The following is a 12,966-nucleotide window of genomic DNA, read 5'->3' as shown; positions in this document are numbered from 1 at the left end:
TTCACACTGAATATACTGTATAATTTGCCTGTCAGTCGTAGTAGGTTAAAATAATGTTCATGATGCCTTTAATCAGTATTTTTTATATCATATTAATATGACATGAAAAAATGTCTTAAACACTTTCAATGCATTTCAAAAACAGCACTTTCACTTGAGTAAAGAAGCTGAAAATGCTTCAACTTTTGGTAGAGACCATTTTTTGCCACCTTTGATAATAACCTCTGAAATTATCATAAGAATATAGAAGAATAAGTGTAGAAGAACATATGAGAATATCAAAGCCTTAACTCTGCCTACAATTACTAATTATCCTTTTTTTCTTCCAGGGAAGCGACTCTGCTGAATGAAATACAAGAGCTAGCTGAGGCGTTTCAAAATAACGCATAAGATAAACTATCTTCTGTAAAATGTCAATCTATGTTCAACAACACCATCAACTTATTCCTCTCTTACTTTTTGACTTCTGGTTTCTCATTATTTGTAGACTACAAACTTAGATGAAATATGGATATTTTACACTGGGAACATTTAACTGGCAAACAAGAAAATAAATGCTGAAAAAAACGTGTTCTACACAAGGAAGAACTCATTGTTGTGGTGTATAAATAATATAATTTCATTATTATTTTCTATGTCTCTTACTTATACCTCAATGTACTGTTACAAACTCTCTCTGAAGGTAATGTACAATAAAGTACTGTATACTAAGATATCATTTATTGCCACTATTCTTCTTATCTTTCTTTCCACCTCCTTTTCCTTTTCCTTGTTCCTCTTTCCATTTTTGTCCATCTTGAGCTACCGTCTTTAGCAGTTGGGCTGTGTGAACTTTCTCGACCAGAGAGCAGCAGTCTTCATGTGGACTGAGAGTGCTGCTCAGCTTCCTCTGTTCACGTAGGCACAAACTTTCAGGATGTGCTTCACTGGTTGCTCCTGGGTTGGAAGACGGAGATGGTTTTCTTGGACTTGCACAGCTTGGAGAGTGCTGCCTGGACTTAACATTTTCTTTTGGGACAAGGTTTAAGTTTAAAGATAAGGGTCTGCCAGGTGCTGGGCTGAGGGGGATCACAAGATTATCTCCAGGGGCTCCGAGAGTGAGGAAGACTTCTGGGAATCCACACGGAAGATCCATTTTCTTGTCTCCCTTTGGCAGAAAAGTCATATAAACACTAATCAAGCTACGTCATGCATTAAGCAATACTGTTCCCTCGGCCTAGAGCATACACTGGCTGTGGCTAAGCTTACCTGCTGTGGTGTGAAGCTCATGGATACCCTCACTGTCATCTGCAAAGAAAAAGCGTTTGTTCAGTAAGATGTGTTTTAGATTAAACCTTTGATTCATTGTTGGTGCATTGTAAACACTCAAGAACTTCAGAAATAAAACAGCAGTGAAAGTCGCAATGAGCTGCAAGAACTGTTCTTGCCCCCAAATGAACCCTTTAATGGTTATAAACAAAAACTATCTGTGACCAACAGACCAACATCAAGTCAAACATTTACCTGGGCTGGGGAATTGATTGTCTTTTGATATTCTGTTTCAGGGGTGAATGAAGCAGATTTTTGGATGGCTCTGGGGGAACCCAATTCTGCGTTGGTCCTTTGGGGTTTTGACTTAGGTCTGGAACAATCTTTCCTTGGTGTTGTTGGTGTACTTTCTGTCACAGTGATGTGTAATGGAGAAGCCTTGCAGGAGAGAAACAGGCAGTTGAGCTGTCAAGTATTGGGTCAATATCTAATATCTAACCACAGTAATTCATGAATTGATATCCGATTGTGGGTACAAGGATAATTATCAACAAACATCTCAACATTACCACTAACTTTATGTGAATGAGGCTTAAAAAACAACAAGGAATAAAACATAGCAATACTGTATTTGACAGTATTGCTCAAGTTGGTACCAACTACAATTTAAATGCAGGTAACTTACTGATCGTCCAGTCTTATTTTTACCACCCTCTTTTCTTTTGGTATTCTCACTTATCCCTGGTAAGCAAGGAAGTGCAACTCGCTGATCGTCTAGCCGTCGTGCCTGACTGGAGGAAATTATGTTGAAGAATTTGTCAGCATCTGCACCTGTTGTGAAAAACCCAAAGTCATGTCTGTGACATGTTAGACAGAGAAAAAACATACATGAACCGAGTGTGTGTCTGCCTAACCTGTAGGTACATGCTTTAAAGCGCTTCCATTGTGTGCAGGTGAGACAGGAATATTACTATCAGAAGGCAAAGAGCAACGTTGTTCGTCCATACGTCCTTTTTGGGCGTGAGTGATCATTTTTAGGAACTGCTCCTGTTCAATTGGAGATACCTCCTGAAAGCAATTTAAAGAAAAGGGAGTACAACTCTCAATGTTTCAATGGTCAGCAAAACAACCAGGAGGACAAAGTCTAAAAAACAACACATTTTTCTGTAAAAGACTGAAGGGTGAATTTCCTTATTCATGATTGGTGTCATTTTAATAATTGATTTTAGTTGATATTGTACCATCTGATGGTGGTCAGCTTTGGCATGGTTCAAGGATGATGACCTCTGCAGAAACTTATCACATGTATATGAAAGTCCATGATCTTTACGTTGAGTGGGTGAAATACTATCCATAGAATTTTGGAAGATATGAGGTGCAGAACATCTTTGTTCATCCATCCTTGACCCCTGTTGGTGGAAAATGAGATTAGCTGTTATACAAACTATTACTTGTATACAATTCCATATAGTGCTTATATTATCTACAGGTTCTCAAACACTTTTTGTTCTGAGAGGTTATTCGTAACATGAATTATTTGTAAAATTTTATTTATTTAATTTCAATCTATATTAGATATTTGACGTCATTTAAATCCCATTACTACTTTGAATAAGAAAGTACTATTCCCTAACACTTTCCAGAAATAAATACATGGCATAAAAAGAACACGTAATGAAATAAAATACAGGTATAGGTCGTGTCGAGTTAAGTCGTTTTCAATATATACAGGTATGTCGGTTTTTTAAAAGAGTACACGGAAAAATAAAATTCAAGGATATGTCATTTCACTAGACATTAGGTCTGTCCACCACAAATAGTGGACTCGTAAAATCACAAAAAAAATCATTAAAAGCACATAATGTTGTAATACCTGGGTATTAACTGCTTCATTCCTCTCTCCACACAATCATATTTTAATATGATTATATGTCTTAATTCTTACATATTGTACAATAAGATGGTTTTGTGATAAGCTGTGTTAATACAGACTGTTATTATGATGTTGCCCTGAGCCTTAGGCTGCTCATGTGTTGGGATGTGGGAAGCCTTAGGAAAAGCGAACGAGAGTTAGTGAATTAGTTATGAGCTGGAGTTGTGTCTCCAGAGTTCCAGCGTAAAGAGATGAATAAAGCCCGATAAATCTTGTGTCTGAGAGTTTCATCTCCTCTGCAGTTATAGTGCCCAGGTATTATAATATTATTTGCTTTTAACGATTTTCTAGTTATTTTAGGAACCCAATATTTGTGGTGGACAGACGTAAAGTGGAGTGAAATGACATAAACTCAAATTTTATTTTTCCTCATATTTTTTTAAACCAATATATAAATGAGAACTTTACTAAAAATTGCTTGTACCTGGATTGTATTTCATTTTGTGTTTTCTTAAGTCCTGTAATTTTTTTTCTGGTAAATCTTGAAGAATAGTACTCTCATATTTAGAGTACTAATGGCGTTTAAACGATCACAATGGTGATTACAGTTTGACATTGAACAAATAACGACTTAAGAACAATTAAGCTTACGGACAACCTTTTGGAACCAGTTTTGTTCGTAGGTTCAGGACGACCTGTACACTTGTATGCACTGTGTGTGTGTGTGTGTGTGTGTGTGTGTGTGTGTGTGTGTGTGTGTGTGTGTGTGTGTGTGTGTGTGTGTGTGTGTGTGTGTGTGTGTGTGTGTGTGTGTGTGTGTGTGTGTGTGTGTGTGTGTGCGCAGACAGACAGACGGACAGACAGACAGACAGATGGATAATTTTCATTTACACCATGCTATATAATGTGACCAACCTGGACTTTGGAGACCATGTAACACAAATAACTTGCATCCATCTCTGCAGCAGTAGCTGCTGATGAGGTGCTTCCATTCTGTATTCCTGGCAATGAAGGAAGAGACATGCGTTGGTCATCAAGCCGTCTACCCTGAGAGTTTGCCAGCATGTTGAAAAACTTGTCAGTATCTGGACCTGTGATCATGAAAAACAAAACAATGCACTGAGAGGAAAGGACAGAAATACTGTCATTGTAAGAACAGACAATTAGAAAATAAATTACTATTCTAACCTTGGGACAAATTTTTCTGACTGGGCTTGTGAGTGGATGGGGACTGGGAATTAATATTTAATTGACATCGCTGTTCGTCCATTCGTCCGCGCTGGGAATTACTCATAAGGGTCCACAAATCTTCCTGTTCAGCTGCAGTCATGACCTAGATGTGGGGAACAAAGATGAAAATTACATATTCAGGTCAGTCAATATAAATCCGACATAATAATTGTATGTAAACACAGTGTGTGTGTGTGTGTGTGTGTGTGTGTGTGCGTGCGTGTGCGTGTGCGTGTGTGTGTGTGTGTGTGTGTGTGTGTGTGTGTGTGTGTGTGTGTGTGTGTGTGTGTGTGTTTGTGTGTGTGTGTTTAAATAATATAATATCATAAAAGTGACATTATATACCTGTTTTTGAGCTGCTTTTTCTTTACTCTTTGGTCGTTCTATGTCTGAGCTGGGACTGAAGGAGGCTGAACGTGGAGAGCCTAATGTAGAAGCAGACTTATCTGTTTTTGGCGAACATGGGTTCTCCACATTTAGTACTTGAGGCAGCGAGCACCTTTGGTCATCCATTCTGGACCCCTGAAAATGAATTGGGATGAAAGTCATGAATATTTAAGATTTTCTCAACAATAATCAGGATGTTTTCTGATTCTGCTGAAACATAATAATCCCTTTTTTTCATCCAAAAAAAAATACAAGTATTGACCTGAACTTTAGAGACCATGTAACACAAGTAGCTTGACTCTCCTCCTGCATTAGAAGTTGTGTTCTCATTCTGTAATCCCGGCAATGATGGAAGAGAGACACGCTGGTCATTGAGTCGATTGCTCTGTGTGTTGGCCAAGAGGCTGAAGAACATCTCAGAATCTAAACTCAGACAGATGAAAATGGAAAAAAGGTTAAATAGACAGTAAAAACTTAAAATTCAATCTAGGTTTGGGAAAAGCTGTCTGTAACAAGTCTGCAAATGGAGATAATTAAGGAAATATGTACAGATAGGGATACATTAAATTTCACCTGAGCTTGTATTTGCAATAGGTTTTGTGTCTGTGTGTTTGGGTGTGCAGGGTGCACTCTTGCTAGGATCCATCGAACAGCGCTGGTCGTCCATGCGTCCACGCTGACCGTGACTGATTGTATTTATTAACATCTGCTGGTCATCGGGTAATTCTGTCTGTTGAGAAAAAGCAGCAGGAATGAAGATGAAGTCTAGCAATAAAAGAAAACTCTAACCATGAAAGCAACAAGAATGACATGATGGGTCAGAAGGTACCTTTACAGAACTGGTATTAGTGGGAACTTTTAATTGGTTGGCTTGTACCAGCAGCAGCTTCCTGTTTCTATCTGGAGTACTCTCTGTGACAGAGATCTGAGGTGCGGAGCCATGATGTTTATTAAACCCAGGTTCCTGACAAAAAGAAATTGAAGCAGACTTCATTCATTTATGAATCACGTCACCTCTTGCAGTGCATGCATTCAAGTCATTCAAAAGTGTAAGCCTAGTACCTGGTGATTAAACATAGGCAGTGAAACCCAAGAGTCATTAAGTTGTTGCCTCTGTCTGCTGTCCAAGGTATAGGCGAGGGCCCTATGATGTAAATCTGTGGGGAGCAGGGGTCAATCAATCAGTAAATTCACTGCAATATGTATAAATGCAGATATCTTTGTGTCTGTGGTCCCAACCTTCAGGCATAATCTTAGTGTCTCCAGTTTTAATAGGAGCCAAGACGCATCTCTGTCCTTCCGCTTGTGCACGCTGTGAGTAACTCATTATTTTGTGGATTTTCCCCTGCTCTGTGGCCTCCTGTTACACATAGAGCCATAAGAAAAGAGGGAATAGTGAGACCTATAAAACCCTTATACAGACAATGTTACGCTAGGTAGTCTTGGATTCATGTTCGGGATCGATAATAACAATCAATATGATTTTTTAAATAAAGTTATAATTTTATGATGTAATATTATAACATGAATTAATGAAAAAGTGCATAAAATACAACTGCCAAAAATAATTTAAAATATACAAAATTTCTATTCACAAATATAAGGAATCAGAGAATAATGCATTGATGACTAAATGTACATAACCCTTCGCACACAAAAATGAATCTCTTACCAGTATAGTGTCTGTAGCTCCTCAATTTGAGTCCACTATGCCATTATGAAAAATATAACAAAAATAGAAAATGCACCTAGACAAAATGTAGAACAGCACAGAAATCCTCACACAAACTCCTCTAGTAAACTAAGAAAAAAATCAATAGATACATAAGGTAACAATTGTTTGTGTAATCGAAATGATGATACCGACTGAAGCGCTACTCTAAATGTGAACTGAATATGGTTTGGTGGAAGGCTTTTAAATAGAATTAAGTCGTGAGTATTAACCATTACCATTAAAACCCCAGCTTCCCCGAACTTAATATTTCCATCTGTAATCCCAGATGAAAACATAATCCTTCGCATGGACAAGGATCATCTTTTTCCACTAGTAGGTGTGCATTTTCTCTCTTGTGACCAAACACCGTGATTTAAGTTGAGGTTTGAAGGCCTCACATAGTAAATACTGTATGCTTGAGGTAGATTCATGCCCAGGTTGTCATTTTGAGATGAAGAAAACCAGTGCTGTGATAAATATTTCCCATAGAATGTTGAATTAAGTCAATTGGACTTCCAACAAGAGTGCATGAACGGGATAATTTAAAATCTTCACAGACACAGATTTATTTACATTTGTTGTGTGCTGTGGGTTAAATTCACAAACACGCTAGGTCAAATAAATGAAAATAAAAAGATGCAGATACATATAAAAAAATAGAATTTCAAGGAAAAGTTCAATATTTTTTGTCACTCATTTCAGAGAGTGAGACTCGGATAGATTTATTACATCTCTCATCTTCAGTTTTTTTCTGGCCAATCAAGCACAGTACCATCATGATCATTGATCCAGCTATCAATACCTTTTGCTGTGTCAATAGGTCTCAAGTCCTGCTGGAAGACGAAATCAACATTTCAATAAAGCTGGTCAGCACAAGGAAGCATGAAGTGCTGTCGAATTTACAGATCGCTGTGTTGACTGTGGACCACAAAAACATGTAACCAACACCAGCAGATAACATGGAAACCCAAAGTAATACTAACTGTAGCAACAGTAAGTCCAGGTCAGACGATTCTGACATTGTTTCTGGTTCAGGAGTGACTCAACACAAGGAATGTAACATTTGCAGCCAATGTCTAAGATTTGTCTGTGCATAGTGTTTCTTGATGCACCGACCCCAGCCTCAATCCACTGCTTGTGAAATTCCTGAATGGATTTTGCTTGACAATCCTCTCAAGGATGCAGTTATCCTGTTTACTGGTGCTCCATTTCCTACCACACTTTTACTTTCCATTCAACTTCCCCTAGATATGCTTGGATTTGTGAACAACCGGCTTGTTCAACAATGACATTTTGAAGCTTTCCTTCTTTGTGGAGGGTGTCAATGACTGTATTCTGCACAGCTGTCAAGTCAACAGTCTTACCTATGATTGTGCAGCCTACTGACCCAAACTGAGAGGATTCCTCTGCAGGTATAGATGATTAGGGTGTGACACCATGACTTTCCAATATTAACTTTGCCACAGCATTCAAATTTTATGACACAGAAAATTTCACGTTTTCATTATCTGTAAGCCGTAATCACCAAAATTTAAAGAAATAAAGGCTTGAAATATTTCACTACGTGTGTAATAAATCTATATATGGGTTTCACTTTCCGAATTGAGTGACATAAAATATTTAACTTTATAGTCTATTTTGAAACATTTCCTCTGCAGATGAGCTTTAGTGTTTCAGCACCAAAAAGTATTTTAGTTTACAGATGTTTTCCTGTCTTTTGCCTTATTATAGCATGTACCTGTACTTGATTTTGCAGTTTATGAATTAGTCACTGGAAAAATCCATGTTGATCTTTTACCTCAAACTTCACTAGGTTCTATAGCAAACAAATGAAAGAAAATAGTACATTTCATGTTCATTAAGCAATCAAATTAATTTAATATCACAGAATTTGAAGAAAATCTGTCACCCAACCAATCATGCATTGCAAAACGCATCAAAATAAAGCATGATTTACTAAATAGTGTTAATGCATTCCTTTGTTAAATGATGGCAAGAGGTTTGTGAAATACAACAAAAGCTCAGACTGTTGTCATTAGTTTTGACTATCAGATATTTCATTCCTTTTTAGTCATGGCAACTCATTTAGCTGATTCTTCTGAGCTGAGTTTGTCTTAAATTTTAAGTCTTTATCCCTAACTCGTGTCAGAACTTTATTTTATTTATTGCTTTTACCTTGAATAATCCCCCAATTTGATATAAGTGTGGACATCAAGTTGATATTTTCTATCTAGTTAACTGGCCAATTGAAATACTTATTTTTTAGTCCATCACCACCCCCCAAACCCAGTATGAACAGTATAAAGTAGTGAAGGGAGTTGGTGTGAGAGAAGAGGATGTAGAAGACTGGGTTAGATGGAGGCAACTAATTCGCTGTGGCGACCGCTGAAGGAAAAAGCCGAAAGGAAAAGAAGAAGTTCAATCAATAAAAACCCAGAGGCAGAAATATTTTTGATTATAACTATTTTAAAACCTGTGTTCAGAACATATGAAAACATTTGATCCATAAACTTAGTCGTAGTAGAACCAGTTAACAATGTCTAACAGGAGAGAACACGTTTCCGTACTGGTGAACACACAGAGAGGGCGTGGTACTGCTGGCTCCCCCTGCTGGTGAGGGGAGCAAAGCCCAGAATGAAGAAGTGCAGACGAGGGAAGAGCACCATGTTGGCAGCTAGCTTACAGACAGGCGGCCACTCCGCTCATGGTAGCAGACACCAAATGGTTGAGATCTCCAGAAGTGGGGGTGTTGAGTTTAGAGTGTGCTGAAGCAGATGTCATAGAGGGCTTCCCTGTCAGTGCAGTAGGTCTTGTCTGTGTTCTCCAACGGATGCGAGGAATGCCAAACTTTCAGTGTATTCAGAACATACAATGACATCTCAATCAAAAAATTAGTAGTAGTAGAACCAGTTAACAACGTCTAACAGGAGAGAACACGTTTTTAATCGTAGTGAACCATCTAATGCATCATGGAGACGGATGGGATTGGGGTGGAATGAGGTTCAGGTTGGATTTAAGCGACTTCTTCCTCTCCCTCTTCCTCAAACTCTCCTTCCTCGGCGGTGGCGTCCTGGTATTGCTGGTATTCAGACACCAGGTCGTTCATGTTGCTTTCGGCTTCGGTGAATTCCATTTCATCCATACCCTCGCCGGTGTACCAGTGGAGGAAGGCCTTGCGGCGGAACATGGCGGTGAACTGCTCCGAGATGCGCTTGAACAACTCCTGGATGGCGGTGCTGTTGCCGATGAAAGTGGCAGCCATTTTGAGGCCACGGGGTGGGATGTCGCAGACGGCCGTCTTTACGTTGTTGGGAATCCACTCAACAAAGTAGCTGCTGTTCTTGTTCTGCACGTTCAGCATCTGCTCATCCACTTCCTTCATGGACATGCGGCCCCTGAACACTGCGGCCACAGTGAGGTAGCGGCCGTGACGTGGGTCGCAGGCGGCCATCATGTTCTTGGCGTCGAACATCTGCTGGGTGAGCTCGGGCACAGAGAGGGCGCGGTACTGCTGGCTCCCCCTGCTGGTGAGGGGAGCAAAGCCTGGCATGAAGAAGTGCAGACGAGGGAAGGGCACCATGTTGACAGCTAGCTTACGGAGATCAGCGTTAAGCTGGCCGGGGAATCGCAGACAGGTGGTCACGCCGCTCATGGTGGCGGACACCAAATGGTTGAGATCTCCGTAAGTGGGGGTGGTGAGTTTGAGCGTGCGGAAGCAGATGTCATAGAGGGCTTCATTATCGATGCAATAGGTCTCGTCTGTGTTCTCCACCAGCTGGTGGACAGACAGGGTGGCGTTGTAGGGCTCCACCACGGTGTCAGACACCTTGGGAGAGGGCACCACGCTGAAAGTGTTCATGATGCGGTCGGGATACTCCTCGCGGATCTTGCTGATGAGCAGGGTGCCCATGCCAGACCCAGTGCCACCACCAAGAGAGTGTGTGAGCTGGAAGCCCTGCAGGCAATCGCAGCTCTCAGCCTCTTTACGCACCACGTCCAGGACGGAGTCCACCAGCTCGGCCCCCTCGGTGTAGTGGCCCTTGGCCCAGTTGTTTCCGGCTCCGCTCTGACCTGCAGTCAAGAGTATTAGGTCATTCATTACGAAAACAGGTGAGCTATTCTTACAAAGAAGAATTCACATGCAGTTACTGGTACAGGCATCTTCACTTGATTCAAACAGCTCACCAAATACAAAGTTATCGGGTCTGAAGATCTGCCCAAAGGGTCCGGACCTGACAGAATCCATCGTTCCAGGTTCCAGATCCACCAGGATGGCTCTGGGTACATACTTGCCACCTGGAATCACAAGAAATGATTCAAACTCTTTGAGAAGGACTGGTTGAGCAGTCTTTTAACTAAAATCATGACTTCTTCAAACTGTTAGCTTCAATCATTGTGAATTATCATTTTATAAATTATTTTACACTCCCTAAATGTGCTCAAATGATGGACTTGCTTAAACAACACAAATAGTTATTTTATCAGCGTGGTGAAGGGAAGATAAATCATGAAGAATTACACCCTCGTCAGATTCTAACAAATTTGATTAGTTCTGACTTAAACCAACTACTCTGGATGTGTGTCATCACAGAAAACCTCCTGCGTCTCGTTTCAGTTTCAATCAGCGGTGAACAGAACTGATGTGAGCCCAGTGTTGAAGCTCTGGGTCTGGCTGATAGACTGCCGCTGCTTCAGACCTAAATGTTCTGTCCTAGATGTCCTCAGCACCAGAGGGGAGGGCAATATGGAGGTCTGTGTTTGCCCTCCTGCTCCTTTGCATGCAAACAATAAGTTAGTTGGACAGGGAGGAGGCATGTGACTAAACATGATATATAAACATATCAAGGAAAATCAGCAAGCTAACACTTGTTATATTGTCGATCATGAAACGTCTTATATAAAGCATTGATCTGTATTCAAAGGCTTTTTTAAAGGTAACCTGAGATGTGCTCTGCTGTGCATAACAGAATACGTAGCTTACCTGTGGCCTCATTATAATAAACGCTGATCCTGTCTAGCTGAAGATCACTGTCTCCATGGTAGGTACCGGTGGGGTCGATGCCATGCTCATCGCTGATCACCTCCCAGAACTGAGGAAAAAAAAGGCAAGGAAACAGAAGATTGGGGGGGGGGGGGGCGGTGTTAACCTAGCACTATACACAAAAATACATTTCATTTAACATACTGAAAAATGACAGTACTTAGAATCCAAACAATTTAAAATAGCCTTCATGGACTCAAAAAGAGGAGTTTATATTATATAATATTCTAATAACCATATTAGTGATTGTTTTCCATGCTACAAGAGCACAAAACCTAAAGCTTTTTGCACATTTTCCCATCTTGACTATGTGATGCTGATGTAGGTCATGGGGGGGGGGCTGCCTCAATGGCGTCTGTTAGTCCGACATGACTGATTCCGTTACAACCCTGACACCCAAATAAATCAGACACTCGATCGACTATTAACTAAAAGATTCTGATGTTAATGTTGATTCATTCCACAGAGAACTCAACAAAAGGGCGGACAGGGTTCCTCCTTAACAATTCATGTCTGTTTGGATTAAGCGGCTCTTCTTGGCGCGTAAAAAAAAAAACTCTCTCACCAGAACCTAAAAAAAAACAAAAAAAACAAAAGAGAGAGAAATAAATCAGAATCATGCCTTCGCTCCGATCTGATTTCCACACTGTCCGGCCTGAAGATGGACAATCTCACGCATTTTGGACGATGAGGATGGAGGATTTTCTTGAGGAGAACCTGTTCAAGTAAATGGCAGAGCTTCACAAAAACGATGGCTCCGGTGGTCGATTGTTCTACATTTCTCGCACCGCCCCTTGGAGCATCCATTGGACTGAATCGGTGGTGAAATGTTACGTCATCGTCATGGCAACCAGACAGGAGGAGGAATAAAGATCCGTGAAAATGGCGGATAGGATGGGGAGGCAGTGCATCGTCTGAGAAAATGATTGTTTATTGTCAGAAACCCACACCCCACTAGGTGTTGATCGAAATGTCAATCTGCGTTTTAAAACTAATTACAAATTGATCATTGGACTGATTTAGATTGATTGTCATGCTGCCCCCCCCAACCCTTCCACCATGGCAATGCCCAACCTGGAAATACATACTGGTGAGTATAGCAACAGTGAGTATAGCAAAATGACAAGGCGTTCATGGGTAACTCATACGTTTTTAAGTTGGGTCTGGATTTGGTTGCAAATTCTTGATCAGTTTTTCACTTTTTTCAACATGAGATAGGATTATTGTTTTAGTAACAACGTTTTGAAAAAATAACAGTGGGCCAATACCTACAAAAGTCTCCAGAAGTGGCCACGTGGCAGACAGTCAAACCAGACACCGATGATAATCTCTATACATATATATGTGCTGTATATGTACTGGATCCCAGTACTTCACAGCACTGCTATTAATACAGTACGTAGCTGAGATAAATTCAGATTCATTCAAATTGTTTTGTACCTGTGAAACTTTGATTTACTACAATGGAAAATC

The 12,966-nt window shown here is 40.3% G+C and overlaps 2 protein-coding genes and 1 long non-coding RNA gene across 3 annotated transcripts; all 3 read right to left on the bottom strand.

The window, feature by feature from the left end:
- Window positions 1-642: 642 nt before the first annotated feature.
- LOC137609539 (uncharacterized) lies at window positions 643-5,103 on the bottom strand. Its single transcript, XM_068336628.1, has 10 exons — window positions 5,001-5,103; window positions 4,697-4,873; window positions 4,310-4,454; window positions 4,037-4,212; window positions 2,490-2,657; window positions 2,163-2,316; window positions 1,934-2,079; window positions 1,504-1,686; window positions 1,249-1,287; window positions 643-1,147 (listed from the first exon to the last, which is right to left on the bottom strand). The coding sequence occupies exons 1-10, from the start codon at window positions 5,016-5,018 to the stop codon at window positions 716-718; spliced, it is 1,638 nt and encodes a 545-aa protein (XP_068192729.1). The 5' UTR covers window positions 5,019-5,103; the 3' UTR covers window positions 643-715.
- A 240-nt stretch (window positions 5,104-5,343) lies between these two features.
- Window positions 5,344-5,848, bottom strand: LOC137609170 (uncharacterized). The gene is made up of 3 exons (XR_011038305.1): window positions 5,801-5,848; window positions 5,568-5,702; window positions 5,344-5,468 (listed from the first exon to the last, which is right to left on the bottom strand). It is a non-coding gene; the product is annotated as an uncharacterized lncRNA (long non-coding RNA).
- Window positions 5,849-8,898: 3,050 nt separating this feature from the next.
- On the bottom strand, window positions 8,899-12,254 carry LOC137610296 (tubulin beta-4B chain-like). Its single transcript, XM_068337852.1, has 4 exons — window positions 12,116-12,254; window positions 11,434-11,542; window positions 10,638-10,748; window positions 8,899-10,523 (listed from the first exon to the last, which is right to left on the bottom strand). Exons 1-4 carry the CDS (start codon window positions 12,170-12,172, stop codon window positions 9,466-9,468), a joined length of 1,335 nt encoding a protein of 444 aa, XP_068193953.1. The 5' UTR covers window positions 12,173-12,254; the 3' UTR covers window positions 8,899-9,465.
- Between the last annotated feature and the right edge of the window lie 712 nt (window positions 12,255-12,966).

Source organism: Antennarius striatus, chromosome 16 (assembly GCF_040054535.1).
Source record: "Antennarius striatus isolate MH-2024 chromosome 16, ASM4005453v1, whole genome shotgun sequence".
In the NCBI taxonomy this organism is placed as follows: Eukaryota; Metazoa; Chordata; class Actinopteri; order Lophiiformes; family Antennariidae; genus Antennarius; species Antennarius striatus.
This window is presented reverse-complemented; position numbering and strand designations above follow the sequence as displayed.